Consider the following 19369-nt stretch of genomic DNA (forward strand, 5'->3'; position numbering starts at 1 on the left):
TATATCACATAAAACGCCAACCAGGCTGCGGTAAAAAGCAATACATCACACATATAAGCAAATCAATCAATCAATCAATCAATCCTCCATAAATTACTGCGAGTTCCGCTGCAACCCAGGAACTGACACCTCGTCCATCGCGACCGGACTCGCCGATCGATGCTCCTCCGCATCCACATATACCGGCTCTGTCTCCGGATCCATGGACACCCCCTGGATTAACAGCCCTTGGCGATCTTGCTCCAGATCCGTCAAGCCGTCCTGTGCCTCCGTCTCTGTCTCGGGAGGAGCCACATCCGCTGTATTAGGCGATCCAGTCATCAGCGCTGGAGGACGCTGGTTCATCAGCCGCGCCTCCTTGAGACTGATCGTACGCTGCTTGTTCGTTGTCTCCACCGGCAGCGCCATGTCCCGCTCAATCGTCGCCTTCATCAACGCCGCCATCCACAGTCGACCCTCTTGCACGTTGTCAACCTGGAAGTAATGGATGGCTGGCTTAGTAAACTGAACAGTCCGTGATGTCCCTGACTTTGGCGGCACTAGCTTGAAGAAGAACGGCCCTTCACCAGCTCCCTTGGTCGCCCGAAGGGCCTCTGCAGCAGCCTTATCGGAGGAAGCTCCATCCCCCTGGCTCAACTGACTGGCCGGAGTCGGCGATGCGGTCGATCCCGTGATGGTGGCATGGAGGGCCACAATGGGATCATTGTCTGCGCGCAACACTCGATGAGCAGTTATGTCAATTAAGCCACGCTCCTCCGTGTCCTGTTCCGAATAGTAGTACGACAGACGCCGCCCCCGCAGGACAAACAGACGGGGTTTCCACGTCGTCATCAGGTTGGAAGACCGCTTCTTCATCCACCCGAAGTAATCGCATCCCACCATCTGCTCCTGTGGCGACTTCTTCTCCAGCCCGCGGATATACGCGCTCGTGTCTTTCTTGGACTTGACACCCGCCTTGACGGACGGCCGGGATCGAGGCCACAGGCCACCCTCGGCGGTCTTGTTTGACCCATCGGTGCTGTGTCGCTCCGAGCTCTTGGATGTCGAAGGGGTGGTCGACCCGGTCCGCGCCGACGGATCGTTGTCCCGAACGGGAGAGGCCGGCGGCGGCGTCGACGTATCAATTCCCTTCGGCGCCACGTCAGACGAAGCACGAATTCCCATGGCACGCCGGAATTTCGGTCCCGCACCCTTGAGCTGAGGCAAAGGTACCCCGGACGAGCGCGAGGAATCGCTGTCGGACTTGCCAAACAGCGGACCAAACAAGCCTAACGCACCGCTGGGCCGATCCTCCACTGCGGAAGCGGGCGCTGATTGCTGTCCGCGGCGGTCAACGATGCGAGTGCTCAGACTGCGGAGACGGCCCTTGGGCACCGGGCTGGTGTGCGATTTGGCCGGAGGGTTCATCTGCTTGACAGACTCCCGAATCGAGTCCATGCTGCCGATGCGCGAATGGCGCTTGCCAACGCGGAGCTGGTCATTCGTCATGTTGGATGCCCGAGAGTCTGCACTGCCCGCGGCAGATTGACGTTTCTGTAGGCGCCGGTTTTTGCGCATGTCTCCCTCGGGCCCCGAGAAGTAGCCCCGGTCCAATTCGTCGGTGACGGAGACAGCTGGATCAGACCCATTCGAGTTGGAGGGGCGGTGACTCAACTGGGAAAAGAAACCCATGTCCTGTGGGTGAGACGTGCCGGCTGCAGTTCCAGGACGAGGAGGCAGCCGCTGAGCGCCGCTGGCCAGAGTCCAGCCGCGATCGAACGAACTGCGCTTGCCGATGCCTGGCGACCCTTCCAGAGCACCCGAGTACCGGTTCGTCGTGTCGATGGACGAGTGGCGTCGGGAGTGGTTGATTTCGCGGATGGAAGCAGCCGACGGTCGGCGAGAATGGCTCACGTAGTTGGGTGTCTGCGGCGTGATCGGCGAGCTGGTGTTGCTCTGCATACTGCTGCTGACCAGGCGGGGGTGCTGGGTGCCGCTCGACCCTCGCAGCGTCGGGATCCTGGGCAGGAGCGGGCCGGTATGGCTGGCGCGACTGAGTGCCCGTTCCTCTGGAGGAGCGGGAACAGCAGCCACTGAACCGCGAGGGTGGTGTTGAGACGAGGATTTGACGCCCTTGATTTCGTCCTGGAATGCTCGGATTTTGTGCCAGGTCTTCAAACGCCGCCCCATAACGCCGAAATCAAACTCCTTCATGAAGATAAAGTCCTGGTTCATGTCAAGTAAGACATCGCCCGTGATCTCCTGATCCTCAAAGATGCCGCAGTGCTTGTCCTCGATGCCCCATTGCCGCAACTGCTTGGCCGTTTCTGCAGGCGTCCACTGCCGGACCTGCTCTTCACGCGGCTGGTTCTCTTCTTCCTCATCAGTTTCGTGCCCATTGATATACGACATCCGGTGTTCAAAGTGGCTACTGTACTCGCTGGCCGAGTCGTTCATGTGCTTGGATTCCTGACCGGCCACACTATGGCGCGGCGTGCTCAGATCGGTGATGTGCTCGTCGATCACGCTAAGCGTCTCGTTCATGACGGGGCTGTCCTGGCCATTGGCATGGTGGCCGTCCATGGTCTGTCGGATTGACTGTTGGATATCGATGCTCATAGTGGAGGTTGGTAGAGGAGAGGAACTGGAGCGGTTCTGCTGTTTCGGAGAAAGCGCTGGGGCGACGGGACCCCCTTGCAATTCTGGAGCCCGCAGGTCCGAGGCACTGGTATGGCGAGAAACATGCGGGGTGGATTCGCCGCTCTGGGGAAATGAGAAGGAGTCTGTGGCTTCCAACTGGCTCGATTCGGAATCCGTCCCGGCCTCTGAGGCCAGTGCGGTCATGCCATCGGCATCTAGCCGCTGTCTGGTGGGAATCCTCGGGGCAGTAGTGGTGTAAACTGGAACAGAAACAGAAGTTTCCAGTCAGTCACATGCGGTCGTGCGGATTATAAGCGCTCAGGTTTCATACCTCCTGGGAAAAGACCAGTTGAGCCCGTATTCAAATCCTTGCCTAGGTACCACCCATCTCCAAACCCATCATCCAGCTCCACGAGCTCAATTTTCTCTCCGCGGCGCAGGGTGAGTTCATCAGGGCCACGCGCATCGAAATCATCTGGCACAAATGGTTAGCAAACCAACCGGAATGAAGATAGACAGGGCGGGGGTCGCACACAGCGACCGAGGTAGGGAGCAAGAAATTGCTACTTACGAACGACGAGAAGCAGGTCGCCAGGCGTTACCCCACGAGGAGGCGTTGTGAGAGCCATTGTGTACCCTCAGGTAGTTGGTCGAGGATCGCAAGAAAGTGGAAGCGAGGATGTGACGGAAGGGGGGAATGACGAAAGGGAGGCCGGTTAAAGCGCCCAAGTGGGGGGAAGCAAGCAAGAGAGCGACAACACAGATGGGAGGGGAGGAATTGCGCCGGACATGGGGCAAGCCGCCCTCCCGGGTAATTTAAAAAAGCAGAATTGGGGACGGAGATGAATGAATGAGAGGCGATCCAAGTCCAGAGAATGGAGGTTGGGTCAGAGGAATGTGACTAGACAAAGTTAAAGAGTGACGGGGGAAGGGCGGAAAGGAATCTGGCACGCGGCGAAGCGAAGATGGAGTAAAGTAAATGAGGAAGAACAGGTAATGGAGTTCCGGATTTTAGCTAATCGATGGAAGTGGAAGGAGGAGAAGTAGATAGTGGGTGGATAGTGGATGATAGTGGATAGTAGGAGGAGGGTTTATGTTGAACAAAGCTTCCGTCGACGAGGGTTTCGAAGGATTAATTAAATGAAGATGGCCAGAGCTTCTTCGGTGAGGATTGATGCAGCGCTGCGAAGCAGGCTTTGGCAGGGCGATTCGCGGTCTGACGTGTAGACGACGACGACGAAGACGAAGGCCGAGGAAAGGGAGAGAGGGAGTACAGAAGAGTACTAAGTAGCTGTAGCGAGGATGGACAACCGCAGCAGGTGAAGCCGATAATAAGACAGCGACGATCCCCGCCGGTCTGAACTGCAACCCGCAAAGCAAATCAGATCACGGCCGCAGACTTGCAGGCGCTAACAAAGGCGGCTAGTTTTTGGGGTGGATCGGTTTGGAAAGGTTGATGTATCCGAGAGAGGGAGAAAGAGAGGAAAGGAGATAGATAGATAGAGATGAAATGAAGTAAGAAAAAAGGAAAAAGGGAAAAAAGAGTTCAGAGTATGAGTGAAGGGAAAGGGAGAGAGAGAGAGAGAGAAAAGTCTCGATGCAAAGTAAACCATGGAAGCGGGGGATACGGACAACCAAATAAATATCAAATCGTTACCGGTTTGGGCAGAACCAGAACCAGAACATTATTATTATTATTATATTATGGACTACTAAACGACGACGACGACCACCACCACCACCACCACTACTTACTACTATCTACTTACCACTAACAAATCAGCCTGTTTTTTCAAATTTATGAGCAGCATCATCCTTTCCCCCCATCAGGCACCACATTCATTTTACTGGCACTCACTACAAACCAAGAAGTATGAAACAGACTATGAGTGGCATGTGCTGACTTGTTCGCTGTCTTGACTGGAGCCAACGGATTCATTCCGACAACTGGCAGCCCCTTCTTCCGGAGAGAAAGTGAGGCCATTGCCCGGTCAGGTTGAGTTTCGCCTTATTGACAGGCTACTTGCCAGCTACTCCTACTTTCTATGGTGTCTACTATGAAGCCTTGGGTCACTGCTAAGTAGATGCTTCTTGCTTCTTGCTCCTCCCAACTAGTACTGCGTACTGTATACACTACACAGTATGGAGTACTACTACTAGTAGTCTAGTTGGGAGACGATGGGTCCCAAGGGCACCAATGCTGTATCTCTCTCACTCTCACTCTCACTGCCTCTCCCTCTCCCTCTCCCTCTCCCTCTCTTGATTCATCTACTTACTAACTTACTAATTACTACCACTGCCCAGGAATAAGAAAAGAAAAGAAAAGAAAAACACACTACCCACCGAGCGAACATGTTTTAGTTCCCATGGCCTCCCCTGCAGGATCGACATTCCAATGCTCGGATCAGTCACGCATCCGGATGGCCAACGAGTCGATGCATCGCATTCAGCGCCAGTCCATTGCCTATTTATAAACAAACAGGCGGACAGGTCGATCGCAGGAATCCTATGTTTTCGCGGTCTGATGTATTCCTCTACTACATCTTCGTACGACTTCCCTTTACAATGAAGTACTAGTCAGTACAATAGACTAGTCAATACACTCTCTCCACCTGATTCAGATCAGGAATGACTCTTCTCTTCCAGTTCCATACGTCAATCCTCGATTCGATGGCATGCTGGCCTGCATGGCTGCTGCTGCTGCTGCTGCTGCTGCCCTAACACCAGAGGCCAGATCACGCTCCTACTATCCCCAAAAACCTTGTTCAATCACACTCACTCACAGTCCCTCTTGCCCTCGGCATTCACCCATTCATTCATGTCCAAATTCATGCTCATTCGTGCTCATACCTGCATCCGTAAGCCAAGCTGGAATCCGGGATCTCCCATCATCGCATCATCAATCATGCACTGGGATAACCTTGCTTGTTGAATTGTCATTCGCCCCCCCCGTACTTTGTGTCGCGATTACTTCCCATCGCTTCCCATTGATCTATATACTTTCTCATCACTATAGCCATAGGTACATCTATCACTACTTTAAATTAAGTGGGAATCTCTCCTCTTCACCCCTCCACCCAGATCAAAACATACGGGTAGATCGCGTCGCCGTACTTTTGTCCCGACTAAAATCTCATGCAGTTATTGCAGTAAGTACGGTAGAATTTTATCGTATTCACTGCTTTGTATACATCTATATATCTATATCTCCACTGTACATCCACATACTTTCTCTCCCCGAGGCATTCTCCCCGACTCAACGGCATCTTCTTTCCAAGTCAAGTGGAATCCCTTCCTAGTCGATGCTGGCTGGCGCGCCTTTTTGGAGAAGAGGAGGAGGTTCTTCGAGACGCTTCCTTTGCATTATCGGCGCCAGGACATTTCCATTCCTTTTTAGCTTTTCCTCTCTCAACCAGTCCTCCACCCCACAAATTACCTTTCCATCCTGCTCTCTTCCCCGGAAAATGCCAGGATGATTCCGCCCGGTAATCGCCGCGGCGATCCCGCGAATCTTGGCTTCAAGTCAAGCAATTCAACTGCCCATTTATTTCTAGGAGGCGTGCAACGATCCTGGATGCGTGGTGGTGCAGCAGCAGCAGCTGCTGCTGCCACTGCTCCTCAATCTCCCCACCTCTCTTCCACCACCTCGATATCCCCTTCCAGTGTGTCTACGACCGATTCAGCTGCTAGTACTGCGAGTGCTGCGACAAAGGGTACGGCTTCTACGGCAACGTCGGCTGCTTCGGGGCCCCCAGTTGGGAGTCCACGGCAGACGCGTCGGCGGGAAACGCCTCCTCGTGAGCCGCCCGTCGGCCTCACTACTACTACGGCCACCTCCACCTTCACCTCCACCGCCGCCTCATCTTCGCCCTCTTCCTCCACCATCACTTCCTCCGCCGCCGCCGCGAACCCTTCCCCTCTTCCTCCCCTCGGTCCGATGGCTCAACCTGACCCTCTTCAGGCCATCTCGGGGTCAGACGGGAGGAATGAGAAGGAAGCTCAGCCGAATCGCGGTGCCCCAATTCTACCCCCGCTTCGCAGCATCACCACCGCCATCTCCTCTTCGACTCCATTAAACTCAGCGACGCCGACCCCCGTGACTGCTATCCCCCCGCGGACTTTTCAGCCCAACGCGCTTCCGTCCCCCGATCCCACCCTTCCCCGTTCGCATGCCAGCCCGGTCAGTGCCATTGATCGCCATGGAGGAACGATTGGACCGGTTGGACTTGGTTCCTCCCTAGCAACTCTGCCTTCCCCTCCGACGGGAGATACCCCGCCAGTGTCCATAATCAATCGGCCACAGGAACCACTGTCCGGGGGACTACCGACACCTGCAACAGTAGCCAATACCGTCATCCTGCCGGAACCAGTCCAAGGGGGCACCGTCACGCCCAGAGATCAATCGCAAACAGCTGGCAATGCCGAATCGCGACCACAACTGCCTGGACCTGGCGATCCTTCGGCGCATCCTCAAACGGGCTCCTGGATAGGCATACCAGCATCGCACCTGTCTCAGGATTTCCAGCAACCGCCTGTCATACGACCGGTTCCTATGTTGCCGATAGACCGGACGCTGTGCAAACAGTGGCTGGAGAAGCTGGAAACTTTTGCGGCTGAAGCGACTCGCAACAAGATAATCTCTGAGGTCATTGAGTCGCCGCGCGTTCGCCTGCTGCAGAGCGCCCTCCTGGACAATGACCCCGTCTACCTGGCTCTGCACCAGATGTATTGCATGGCATCCTACTCTCCCTCAGAACTGCGCACATTGCCAGGCTTCGGTCCGGAGCAGGAAAGAGGATTTGCTGTGGTCAAGCAGCTTCTGGTGGATAACCGCCGACTTTCCGGAGATTTTCTGCTGTTCTGTGTGAATTTCCCGGAACCAATGCAACAGCTGCTAGCCCTTCCCTGGTGGCGGGATGCTTTAACGCAGGTCATGAATTCCTTGGTCCTCCTCTCTCAAAGATGGGACACTTTTGAGCAGATCACGCGCAGGCGTGGTCTGCCGCCATTAATCGAGGAAATCATAATGACTTTCGACATCCGATCACATGTCACGCAGTACAACATCTTCCTGGCACTGTATCGTCGACTTCCTCTGCAGAACGGAGAGCACAAGCTCTTTGACATCTTCAATCGAGACGCCAAATACACAGACGAGCGTTTGGACTCTCCCAAGCCAGTGTCGGCATTGCGCGCCAAAAAGGAGAGAGACATCATTCTCTCCATGTATCACAAAGAACTCACTTCCACTCCCCAGGCAACCACTGCAAATCAGCCTCACATTCACTCGCAACCGGTGGGGTCTCCCCGAGGCGCACCCCCTCACCTCCCTCAGCATCCAACATCAGCTGTGCCCGTATATGAGCCAAGGAGGAGCTCTCACGTTCCGATGCCTGGAAACGGACCTGTTCCTGCTCCAATGGCATATCCCTCGCAGACATACAACCCGCATTCGCCTCGCATGGTTCAGATGCCTCACCACCATCAACTATATCACCACCATAATCCTCCTTCGACGAGTTATCCGCCACAGGTGGTGCCTTCGCAAGCGCAGACCATTCACCCGAGCCCCGTAAATACTCGTCCGCAAGGCCCAGTTCCCCCACAAACAATGTTACTTCCCTCGCAAGTAGCATCGCCACGCCCCGCCAGCGCCAGCGTACCGACAGTAGTAGTCCCCTCAACAGCGGCTACTCCTGGTCTGTCCCCTCTTTCGCATGCCCCTGCTTCCGCTCCTACTCTTGCCTCACCTCCTACTCCAGCTTCGGCCTCGGCTTCGGCTCCGGCTCCGGCTCCTACACAACGACGACGTGGCCGCCCCTCACGCTCCGCGCAGGCGAACAACCAGACCCCGACGCAGTACAGGCTGATGCCGCAGGCAAGCATGCCGAATCAGGGGGCCCCTCTTCCCTCTCCTTCGTCAATGGTCACTCCGCTTTTGCCTCCGCCAGGTCCACTTCCGCCGTCAAACCCACGACCTCATTCGCTGCGGGACGGACTGCATCAGGCCCATCTGCGTGGTCCTGTCAATCGACTTGTCACTCACACTCCTGCCGGCCCGCAAGAGACCCCGCTCTATCAATACTTTGACTCCTTCGCCGCCAAACCAACTCTGCTGGGCCAGGGCCAGTGGGATTGCCGCTTCGACTGGACGTTCAATTTGACCAAGTCGGACGTTGAGCGACTTGCGAAGATCGACCAAAATGGTGGTAAGATGCAAGCCACCCGTTTCATGACAAACGGCCAGCGAATCTATCGCCTGCGATGTATTCGAATCAATCCGTCAGCAAAGACTATAGACGACCACATCTGGTGCACTACCGAGACATGCTGGCCCAGCGTGGTTTACATCTTCGTCAACGAGGTGGAACTTTTCGCCCGGCGTCGGCAGCACAATGGCAAAGATATACCCCTCGAAATCACGGAGCAACTACGTGAGGGTCCCAATACGGTCTCCATGCACTTCCTTCGCAGCCCGGCCGAGATGAGGGATCATCTATATGCTGCGGCCGTCGAGATTCTCAATATCTCTGACCTGGTGTCGGCCTTGGATGCGGCGCAGATCCTTCCTGCATCGGAATCTCTGCAGCAAATTCAAAAGCGGCTCACACCTAATCCCGATGATGAAGTCAGCATTATGAGTGAAGACCTGGTCATTGATCTCGTCGACCCCTTCACTGCCCGCGTCTTCAACCGGCCTGTCCGCGGTCGCTTGTGCACTCATCAAGAATGCTTCGATCATGAGACCTACATCACCACCCGTGCTTTGAAGTCAGGGCGACGTACCCTCCGAGAGGACTGGAAATGCCCTATCTGCAAACAAGACGCGCGCCCTCAGATGCTCTTGGTTGATGGGTTTCTCTTCAACATTCGCGAAGAACTGTCTCATACGGACCGGTTAGAGAACGCACGCTCGATCCGCGTCAAAAGGGACGGATCATGGACAGTGAAGTCAGACACTGGTTCATCCACAGACCGGACCTCCGCGAGTGCCGCTGCTCCAACGTCTGTGCCCCCGAAGCGTAAATCCAGTGATTCAGCGGCGTCTATGTCTCCTGCGTCGCAAAGGCCCAAATGCGAGCGCACAACATCCGACACTCTCATCCGATTTTCCGAACCAAAGGTGATCGCATTGGATTAGCCTGCGCCTGCATGCTTGTCTTTGTGATTTTATGGAGGAAAACAAAATTGCCTTTTTCTTCGTTCCAAATTGATACCAGCATCATTCCTTTCTTCCTACTTTTTTTTTTCTTCTTTTTTCTTCTCATGGTTCTTTGCCATTCCCTTCGCCAACTGCTGTTGATTTTCCTTTCTCCACGACGCTACTTCCTAGCGTTGAGTCCTGTATGAGATACCCAATTTTTTTCTTTTGCACGATTTGTACCTAGATAGTTGCCGGTCTTCGTCTTCAAAACCTCTTTGCTTGACTTTTCTGATTTCTTTCAACAAGTTGTCATGCCATGGGAGGTTTGATCTAGGGCGTTTGTTTGTACCTAGAGGGCGGGGACCCGGTGTCTTGTTGTTTCTAATTTCCCTTCTTCTTGTGCATACTACTTTTTTTTAAAAGCAATTCGGAAACCGATGCTGGTTGTCGATGATTTTATTCATACTCTTAAGCAGTAACAAGTACTGTAAATGGTAAGAAGCTGTCTGGACGGAGCTGTATCATACCACCATCCCGTACGATCTGGTAGTATATATAGCTTACCAGTACCGTACTATCAGCCAAGTCAATAGTCTAATCATAGTAGCTTAGTATGACTTTGTAGTCCTGCCCTTACTCCATTTTCCAGTTACACTGATAGGATCCAATACTAATACACAAAGATATATTATATTACTGGTGGTGTCCAGGTAGCGACTCGATCAATGAGTGGTAGCACCACCGATAATAGCAAATTTAAGTGAATATACTCTAATCATACTGCTGTAACAGGTACAACTAAGCGGATTGTACATGAAAATACAATCCATACTATTAATAGCATAATATGTAGTGTGACTCCGTGCTTGAGGGAAAAATGTGGTGAAAGTAACATATGTATAATCATTAAATTAATAGTCATATTTATAATCGATCTATCAACATCTCATCACAAGACATCACATCACATCACATCACACAATCATCACAGTCACAGAATGATAAATTCATATCGATGGGTATGGGACACACTCACTTCCGAACTCGTCTAGCATGACTAACCAAATTCTCTATCACGCCTTCAAATGCCTCCTTTTCACTGACGAGTCCGTCCAATCGTTTCAACCAGTACTCTAGTACCGAGCTTGCACGTAACGTTGCCGACTCGAGTTCCTGTACATGACCGCGGAGTTCTCCGTCCGTCAAGCCGTCTAGGGCTGCATCGGTGGTTGCGCACAGGCGGTGTACGGCCGGGAGATCCAGTTCAGGTGGCGGGGAGGGTTCTCGTCGGCGAGAGGTACGGGTTCTGGATTGTTGGTTGGGGCCAGGGCTGCCGGGGCCGCTTTGTGTGCTGTCGCGCTTGGCTGCTAGGCTTTGGGAGCGGGAGTGTGCGGTTGGTGGGGTGGATGAGCGACGTGTGTCGTCGAGGTTGACGGAGGGGAGGATGAGTTTCTTTTGCTTGGAGGCTGGGAGAATCTCGTCGAGGTCGACGGGCACTCCAAGCGAGACGAGGAAGAGTCGCCGGATGCGGGATTTCACCCAGTTTTGGGGCTGAAGTGGGGGAGGGGCCACTAGCTGAGACCAGAGGGAGAGGGAGCGTTCAGTGCTGAAGATAGCGGTGGGGTTGGGGATCGGGTCGAGGGGCTGCAGGCTGACGGTGTCTTTGGTGCTGGGGAAGAGGCGGTCGAGGGGGTCGGAGAGGGTGGTGTGAAGGTCTGCAAGGGAGGGAATGGCGTCAAGGTCGAGGAGCGGGGGCTGGAAACAAAGTTTAGCATTTCTTGCGTTGAAGGTTTAGACTAGAGGGCGTGCGCACGACTGAAGGAGGTGTGGGAGGCTGCGAGGGTTGTATCTCTGCTGGTTCGTCCTCGACAGCCTCCATGGGCTCTTGGAAGCCATCGTCGAAGTCGTCAAAGTCTCCAAAGTCGTCGTCTTCTTGCTCCTCGGCGAAATCGTCAAACTCATCCGCACCGGTCGTGTCAACGGCTGCGGCGTCATTTACTGACGATTCTCGGCGGGTGTGACTTCGATGGCTTGCAGGCGAATCTGAATTGGTCAATCGTCCCTGAAACTTCATGTCGTAATTCAACCGAAATCCGGCTTACCTGGTGCATCGGGGACGGTCTCGGTGTGGTCTGGCTCCGGATCAATCGGCTTTGGCTGGTGAGCAACAGGACCTTCTTCTTCGACATCGTCCTCGTTGGATTCCACGCGGGAGAGCAGCGTCTCCGGAACAGGGGTGTCGGCCGCACTGGCCTCGAAGGACCCCGGTATGGGGGACGGTTCATCTGAATCTGAATCCGACGCCTTCTTCACCACATCGGGCACTGCATCTGCTTTTCTTTTCTCATACGCTGGGGTGCCGGGAATATCGCCATGACTGGGTTGGTCTAAGTCGACTTTCTCAACCACTGTCCGCGGAATTGATGTCGGAGTTACGGGCCTTTCGCCGCTCGCTGAAGCGCTTCTGCTGCGTGAGCCCTCCGGGATAACTTCAATCTGGTCGGGAACGGCATCCTGGTCCCTGATTTCATAGGCAGCGGTTCCAGGCACCTCCCCATGGGAGGGTTCCTCGTCGACCTTCTCCACACGGGTTAAGGGGATAGGGGAAGCGCGGCCGGACGGCGGGTGGGATTCAGGGCGTTGGTGCCCCTCGCTGGCGTCTGAAAAGTGTTCGTCATCACTGTTCGTAGCTGTAGATGAGATGTTAATTCCAAGCCATTGGAATCCCAGTGCTAGACTGTGCTGCTTACTGGAATCCTGAGCCCCCGGGTCTTCCAACTCCACGCTCTTCCTCGGGGGCTCCAAGTATGGACTGGACGGACGGGAAATCCGTTCGGACATCAGGAGCAATCAATATTGGAAATTGTATATCATGCAGACAAGGACGCAGAGGCTCGTGTAAGAGTCTGAGCCCGAAAAGCCAGGGGAGAATGGATATGAAACGGGGGGACGATGCTGTCCTTCTGATCGTCGGGTTCGATGTGAGTCTCGAACGTGGCCTGAGGCACCCAGAGGCTCAGGCGACATCATCCGAGGCAGTAAGGCACCAAGGCAGCAGGTAGTCTGTCATAGTGTATGTTTTAATGCCTCAGGCATTAAGCTAGCCGCCAGCCGCGACAAGCGCGGCCCAGCAAAGAAGATCAATCGACCTCCAATTCATAGTTCAAGACATCCACTGTCGATTGCTTTGCCTGTGTTTGGACGAGCACGGCGCGACCTTTACGCTCAGCCCGAATTGACTTTTCTGTCTCCATAGGGCATCTTATCTCCGGGCGCAGTAAGTGTTGGTTCGCTTTCACCTTCACCTCATCTCGAAACCCGTCCCGACTGACTGTTTTGTCTTTTTTTCCCACCTCCAGGGCAGCCCTGTTAATCCCCGTTATTATCCACCCAACACCATGTCCAACCTCTTTTCTTTCGACTCGGCCCCTGGCGGCGCGAACAAGGGAGGTCTTTTTGGATCTGGTGCTACGAACACTGGCTCAAGCGCTGGCTCGGGCACACTCTTTGGAAATGTAGGAGCTCCGACGAGCGGCACTTCTTCGCCTTCTTTGTTCGGAGGCGCAGCTGGCAGTGGAACTGGAGCAGGCACTGGTACTTCGTCGCCTTTCAGTTTTGGAGCTCAGAGCAAGCCGGGAGCCACCGGTCAGACACCGTTGTTCGGCAACGCATCACAGACTCCCAACAAGTCGACCGAAGCTGGTAGCTCGGGGCAGACAGCTACGAGCGGACTCTTTGGAAATGCCGCAAAGCCTGCAGGGGGTCTCTTTGGCAACGCTACTTCTACGCCCGGTCAAACAGGAGGTTCTTTGTTCGGCAATGCCTCGTCCACAACGCCCGCTGGTCCTCCTCCGCAGGGCGCGACTGGCCAGACACAGACGCTCTTTGGACAGGCAGCACAAAAGCCTGGCGGTCTCTTCGGAAACGCGACCTCGACTACCTCCACCACCTCATCGGCTGCCCCGTCGTCTACTACCGCTACAGCCCCCGCTACCACTACCCCTTCGCTGTTCGGAAACGCAAACACAAACACCACAACTTCTACCTCCAACACTACGCAACAGCCATCAACTGGGGGTCTTTTCGGTGGGGCGAACACAGCTCAGAAACCTCTCTTTGGCACAAATCCGGCGCCTTCGACGGGAAACAGCCTCTTCGGAAACGCCAAACCGGCTGCAACAGGCACCAATGACAGCACTCCAAACACCCTCTTTGGAAAGGCACCGGGGGCGCCATCGACGACGACAACCCCCGCCGCAGGAGGAGGAGCTGGTGCGCAGACATCTTCTCTCTTCAAGGCCCCATCATCTGGAGCTGATGCCACCAAGCCAGTCTTCCCCTCTCTGGGAACTCCATCCTCGACCCCTCAAACCTCTACGACTCCAGTTGCCTCGTCCGCTGCGCCACAGACTTCCTCTCTCTTCCCAGCCCTAGGTGGAGCGTCCTCGTCCGCGACTCCCTCATCCACACCCGCTCCCTCTGGAGGCTTGTTTGGCGGTGCTCTCGGTGGCGCTAAGTCCACAGCAACAACCGCACCGGCCACTACAGCTACCGCAGCTCCCGCGACACAACCTGCGGCAGCCACTGGTGGCTTGTTCGGTAAGCCCGCGGAGACCACCCCGTCCACACAGCCAGCCAGCACTGCTGCCGGAGCCACTTCTGCCACGACGGCCGGCGACAAGCCCACCCTGACCGCTACCTCGGGCGCCACTTCTTCAGCGACCACCGGCACAGCAGGCACAACCGGCACAACCACCGCCGCGGGCGGAATTGGCCTTGGTGCCTCCACCGCTGGCCCAACCCCCCCTGCGCAGTCCCGCCTGAAGAACAAGACCATGGACGAGATCATCACCCGGTGGGCGACAGATCTGACCAAGTACCAGAAGGACTTCCGCGAGCAAGCAGAGAAGGTAGCAGAATGGGATCGGATGTTGGTTGAAAACGGCACCAAGGTGCAGAAACTGTACGGCAGCACGGTTGACGCCGAGCGCGCGACCCAAGAAGTAGAGCGCCAGCTGGCGTCCGTCGAGGGCCAGCAGGAAGAGCTCAGCTCCTGGCTCGACCGGTATGAGCGTGAAGTGGACGAGATGATTTCGAAGCAAGTTGGACCGGGCGAGACCCTCCAGGGACCTGACCAGGAGCGTGAACGGACGTACGTTTTCAATAACCCTTCAATGAACCTTTGCTACGGTGCTAACAGCATGATAAAACAGATACAAAATGGCCGAGAAGCTCTCCGAGCGCCTGGATGAAATGGGCAAGGATCTGACCAGCATGATTGAAGAAGTCAACGGCGCGTCCTCGACTCTCAGCAAGACGAACAAGGCTGACGAGCCGGTACGTTTCCTATCCCCTTTCCCCCCAAATTCCTCAATGCTTGTGCTAATATATGGATGATGGAATATAGATCTCGCAAATCGTCCGCATCCTCAACTCCCACCTTGCGCAACTGCAAGTCATCGACCAAGGCACCAGCGAGCTCCAGGCCAAGGTCGACGCCGCACAGAAGGCCGGCCAGTCTCTCTCTTCGCGGTTCGGGTATGGTCTGGGTAGCTCTACTATGGGTGGTAGTGCGGCGGATGATTTCTATCGCTCTTACATGGGACGTCGGTAGTTAATTAAACCTGAAGGTGAAGAGAGGATGTGGATTGGGTTTCTGTAAACAACGGTTACGGGATGGTTTTTCTTTATTAACTAGGATTGGTTGTTAGTTTCTATTTTACGTCTGATTCTTTTTCTACTATTGTTGTTGTTTCATCCTGCTGTTGCTGTTGTGCTGGTGGAGGAGTCTTGCAATGCAATGCAATCCATACAATGAAATGAAATGAAATGAAATGGGAATAATGATAATCGCCACGAATGTGTGTGTTGGTAGATATTCCGGCTATGCTATGTATTGTCTTGTACAGTGTAGAGAGGAGAGATTACATGATTTGTGTATGTAGGTAAGGTAGGTAGGTAGGTAGGTAGGTAGGTAGACACAATATGTGATATCATATCAAAAAGACATAAGGTTATGTATCCACGCTGATAGTGAACCTGTCTGGTTGAGTTGATTCGATTCGATTCGATTTCGCTCGGTATTCCGATAATAGTAGAGTAGAGTAGACAGGTATAAGTAGGTAGGTATGGTAGGTATGGTAGCAAATCATCACATCATCCATATGATAGGGACACAAAGAAGGGAAAGAAAAAAAGATATTAGGTATCTAGTTCTGCTCGCCGCCCTGGTTCTTGGTGAACTCGTCACTATAAATATAATTGTTAGCTAGCTATCCACTCAAGCACATGACCATATAGGTAGGAAGACAGTCAAACGTACATGTGCTTATCCAGCTCATCGAGGTGCTTGCGCTGCTCGTTGAGCTTGGCCTTCAGGGCACGGAGCCTATACATCACAGATCATTAGCTTTCTTTCCCTTCAGATATAGTAGTATGAGGGGGTGGGGTCAGGTATACGCACTTCTCCATCTCCTTCTCGTGAACATACAAGTTCTCCTGGGCGGCTTCACGCTTGGTGAACGAGTCACTGTTTTCAATCAGTTAGCGTTAGGTACTGGTGATGATGATGATGTCATATGCTCCCATCTAGCATAGGACAGTATGTATTGATGAGACTATGTAGAGGGGGAATAACGTACGCATGCTGCGAACCGCCCGGCCGGGGAGCACCAGTATCGCCAGCACCCATTCTGGGAGCGAGAGCAGAGAAGGAACGAGTAGTGGTGGTGGTGAGGAGGCGGGTAGAGGACTTGGAGATGGATTGGCGGAGCATGGTTATGGTTATGGATTTGCTTTTGGGGTTGATGGATGGATGGAAGATAAGGTAGGTAAGTTATGGATGAAAGGTCAGGTGGTTGTCAGATTCGTTGGATGGATGGATGGAAGGTTCAATGAGGAGAGAGAGAGAGAGAGTAGTAAGACTGTCAGGTACTTAAGAGTAAGTGTTTAATGCAACCGGGTTGGCAGGCTATGATTACCTAAGGTGTCGAGACCGGAGCGGATGACGTCGTTGTTGGTTGCCGGGTGGGATCATGGAGGGATCATGTGATGTGATGAGGTGAGTCAGCGTGTGGCCTGGTCAGGTGAGTGTCAAGTGACGGATGGGGGGATGGGATGGTAGCCTAATTTGGTAGGATTTTTATTATTATTATTATTATTATTATTATTATTATGGGGGCGGTGTTGGGATGTTGAGATGGGTGACGGACTTGGAATTTACGCGCATTATCATTGATCCTTCCATGGTATGGTTATTTTATTACTTTTTTACTCTGTACTTAGAGTCTAAGTTGTGTATCCAGTTGCAATGAGAGTTGCCTCTTTCATTTATCTATCTTCTGAGGATGCTAGGCAAAGGGAGCATTCCTGCGAATCCCTGAATGACGATGATATGCGGATTATAGGATCGCCTCCTAGTGAATAGTTCAGCGCCATCATTACACAGTAATATTCCCCGAAGTTCCAGAAGCAATCCCTTGACCCAGTTCAATCAATTCATCAATCAATAATCACTAATTTAGACTCCTCGAACTAGATAGATAATATACTAACTAGATAGAATAGACTGGTCCCGAGCGCCGTCCGACGGTTAGCAACTGATTTATCGTCTTTGGATTGACCCTCTTTTCCCCCTTCCAATAATGATCCGCTGCCAATCCATCTGGTTCGGCGACGGTCTGGGATCTCAGTGGTGGGCGGGACGATTGGCGGAGGTGAAATAGGGATGACGCTGGGAGGGCCCACCGAACCACACAAAGCCAGACCCGACAGGATGAGGAGAGATGAGAAGAAGAGATGGGCGTCAAAGACTTGGACACTCAGGAGACCAATCTCATTCTTGAGTGAGATAGATAGATGGATGGATGGAGCTGATGGTCTACCTCTGATACCATTGTCCGTAAAGAGGATCTTCTTTTGCTGTCTACAATACATTCATTCCCAAGGTATGTATGCCATTGGATGGGGTGGCATCATAAAAGACAGCCATGATGTGCAAGTTTCTGGGATACTAGGCAGCGTCAGTGTACGTAGCTACTCACAGACAAGGCAGGCCAGAAAGAATGACCGGCGGGATTCTTTCGGATTCTCTGCGTCTCTACCCCGTGAAAGGTAGGTCTGTCTGTCTGTCTCCCTCCAGTGCCTCCACCCCCCGTCACAAGAGGAGGAAACCCACTGGAGAGGGTCAATAATTCCTGTGATTGATTTCTTGGTATTATTAGTAGCAATAATCGTTCAGTAGTAGAATAAGTAAGTCGGGGCCGGGATCGGGGAAAAGATTGGTGTGTCTGTGTGTGTAAGACCGACTCCATCATGGGCTGGCCATTTGAATTAACTTGACTTTAGGGGGGAAGTAGTAGTTAGTGAGTAGTGACAAAAAGTATGGGGAGGCACAGCCCGGAAGCATTCATAGTATGATGATTCGAGAGAGATGATGATGAGGGATTCCTGGCCAGTAAGTAGTGACCGCCAACTCTGGCTGTCAGTCCTGTCTCCTTTCTGGCCGAGTCTCCCACCCCCTTCCGGCAGGCCAATTCAATTCCCATTTTCCCTCTCCCTCTCCCTTCCCTTTCCTCTTCCTTCTCCTCCTTCTCTCTCTCTCTCTCTTTCTTCCCCTCTTTCCCGCCTAACTAACTTCCCTCTAACTACTACTGCTGCTGCTAATCCTGCAACTTTCTCTCTCCATTCTCTCTCTCTTTCTCCTACTACTTTACTGCCACACACACTCTCTCTCCTCGGTCATTCTGACTAACTCAACTCTCGTCCTTTCTCTCTCCTCTTGGTCCGTACTTTACCCTTTTCCCTTTCCATCCACATCCACATCCACATCCACACTTCCTTCCCTCCTCCCCCCTCCCCCTGCTTAAGTCATACTCCCACCCCCCCATTCCTTAAATTAAAAAAGGAAAACAAAAAGACCAGGACTCGACCAGCCCAAATCTTCCTTCCCCCAATTTTGTTCCTCCATTCAACTCTACTTTCCTTCAATTCCCTTCTAACCTCTCTCTCTTTTCTTCCTTGTCAGACTATAGAATACACCTTTTCCTATCTGTTGCTTTATCTCAGGTAAGCCTTTCTCTTCGTTTTCCTTGCCGTGTCCTTTTCCCCTCTCTTCCGCGTACCAGACAATCCCAATGCCCATCCCCCTCCATCATCGTCATCCGCCGCTTTCCCCTCCTTTTCTGGCCGCGATCCCGATCGCAAATGGCGGGGTGTTGGCGGCTGGAGGCTCTGCATGTTCAGGACTTTATCCCGGACATGGGTACGCGCGCTGAATGGCCGAGTCTGGTTGGGAAGGTTGAGAGGGTGTGAGGAGGGATCCTCCTCGTTCCCTTCCACCCCCCCCTACCCCCTCCATAACCGCCCGTCTAGACTGCGCTTTGGGAACGCAACGCAGGCAGGCAGTCCACGGCTAGCTGAGTGGAGGATCCGGCTGAATCACCACCCGCTGTTACCAAGCCTCCCCCGATCGTCGCAATGCATCCTGGTCTTGGGGGGTGCGTAATGATTAGGGGTCGTGATGGCTGGGAAAGTCGACTTGTTTTTTTCTTCCTCCTTCAACGGCCCTCATGATGCTGGGAGACCTGATACGTATGACGGGGATTT

General features: G+C 53.5%; 5 protein-coding genes across 5 annotated transcripts; 2 read left to right on the forward strand and 3 right to left on the reverse strand.

The window, feature by feature from the left end:
- Positions 1-93: 93 nt before the first annotated feature.
- Positions 94-3248, reverse strand: BO79DRAFT_251613 (putative polarized growth protein (Boi2); the record flags this gene model as incomplete). The annotated part of the gene is made up of 3 exons (XM_025685867.1): positions 94-2879; positions 2951-3094; positions 3191-3248. 3 exons carry the CDS (start codon positions 3246-3248, stop codon positions 94-96), a joined length of 2988 nt encoding a protein of 995 aa, XP_025543157.1.
- A 1879-nt stretch (positions 3249-5127) lies between these two features.
- Positions 5128-10155, forward strand: BO79DRAFT_235609 (MIZ zinc finger domain protein; the record flags this gene model as incomplete). Its single annotated transcript, XM_025684494.1, has 12 exons — positions 5128-5166; positions 5405-5477; positions 5701-5768; positions 6017-6351; positions 6382-6715; positions 6746-6848; positions 6888-7165; positions 7205-7481; positions 7518-7564; positions 7601-7915; positions 7955-8232; positions 8272-10155. The coding sequence occupies 12 exons, from the start codon at positions 5128-5130 to the stop codon at positions 9758-9760; spliced, it is 3636 nt and encodes a 1211-aa protein (XP_025543158.1). The 3' UTR covers positions 9761-10155.
- A 527-nt stretch (positions 10156-10682) lies between these two features.
- BO79DRAFT_167356 (uncharacterized protein) lies at positions 10683-12687 on the reverse strand. Its single transcript, XM_025679375.1, has 4 exons — positions 12514-12687; positions 11866-12453; positions 11577-11806; positions 10683-11518 (listed from the first exon to the last, which is right to left on the reverse strand). Exons 1-4 carry the CDS (start codon positions 12602-12604, stop codon positions 10796-10798), a joined length of 1632 nt encoding a protein of 543 aa, XP_025543159.1. The 5' UTR covers positions 12605-12687; the 3' UTR covers positions 10683-10795.
- Positions 12688-12942: 255 nt separating this feature from the next.
- BO79DRAFT_189110 (putative nucleoporin Nsp1) lies at positions 12943-15576 on the forward strand. Its single transcript, XM_025680634.1, has 4 exons — positions 12943-13040; positions 13123-14915; positions 14977-15100; positions 15171-15576. The coding sequence occupies exons 2-4, from the start codon at positions 13162-13164 to the stop codon at positions 15375-15377; spliced, it is 2085 nt and encodes a 694-aa protein (XP_025543160.1). The 5' UTR covers positions 12943-13040; positions 13123-13161; the 3' UTR covers positions 15378-15576.
- A 60-nt stretch (positions 15577-15636) lies between these two features.
- BO79DRAFT_207438 (uncharacterized protein) lies at positions 15637-16594 on the reverse strand. The gene is made up of 4 exons (XM_025682171.1): positions 16405-16594; positions 16227-16292; positions 16086-16151; positions 15637-16012 (listed from the first exon to the last, which is right to left on the reverse strand). The coding sequence occupies exons 1-4, from the start codon at positions 16536-16538 to the stop codon at positions 15973-15975; spliced, it is 306 nt and encodes a 101-aa protein (XP_025543161.1). The 5' UTR covers positions 16539-16594; the 3' UTR covers positions 15637-15972.
- Between the last annotated feature and the right edge of the window lie 2775 nt (positions 16595-19369).

This window comes from Aspergillus costaricaensis, assembly GCF_003184835.1.
Source record: "Aspergillus costaricaensis CBS 115574 unplaced genomic scaffold BO79scaffold_5, whole genome shotgun sequence".
Lineage (NCBI taxonomy): Eukaryota > Fungi > Ascomycota > Eurotiomycetes > Eurotiales > Aspergillaceae > Aspergillus > Aspergillus costaricensis.

Excerpts from the sequence above, each read along its gene's own strand:
- BO79DRAFT_189110 (XM_025680634.1), top strand. The coding sequence starts at position 13,162 with ATGTCCAACCTCTTTTCTTTCGACTCGGCCCCTGGCGGCGCGAACAAG. Across the intron at positions 14,916-14,976 it reads GACCAGGAGCGTGAACGGAC|ATACAAAATGGCCGAGAAGC; the intron begins GTACGTTTTCAA and ends ATGATAAAACAG. Across the intron at positions 15,101-15,170 it reads CGAACAAGGCTGACGAGCCG|ATCTCGCAAATCGTCCGCAT; the intron begins GTACGTTTCCTA and ends GATGGAATATAG.
- BO79DRAFT_167356 (XM_025679375.1), bottom strand. The coding sequence starts at position 12,604 with ATGTCCGAACGGATTTCCCGTCCGTCCAGTCCATACTTGGAGCCCCCG. Across the intron at positions 12,454-12,513 it reads CCCGGGGGCTCAGGATTCCA|CTACGAACAGTGATGACGAA; the intron begins GTAAGCAGCACA and ends TCTCATCTACAG. Across the intron at positions 11,807-11,865 it reads GACCGTCCCCGATGCACCAG|ATTCGCCTGCAAGCCATCGA; the intron begins GTAAGCCGGATT and ends TGACCAATTCAG.
- BO79DRAFT_207438 (XM_025682171.1), bottom strand. The coding sequence starts at position 16,538 with ATGCTCCGCCAATCCATCTCCAAGTCCTCTACCCGCCTCCTCACCACC. Across the intron at positions 16,152-16,226 it reads CACGAGAAGGAGATGGAGAA|GCTCCGTGCCCTGAAGGCCA; the intron begins GTGCGTATACCT and ends TGTGATGTATAG. Across the intron at positions 16,013-16,085 it reads GATGAGCTGGATAAGCACAT|TGACGAGTTCACCAAGAACC; the intron begins GTACGTTTGACT and ends TTATATTTATAG.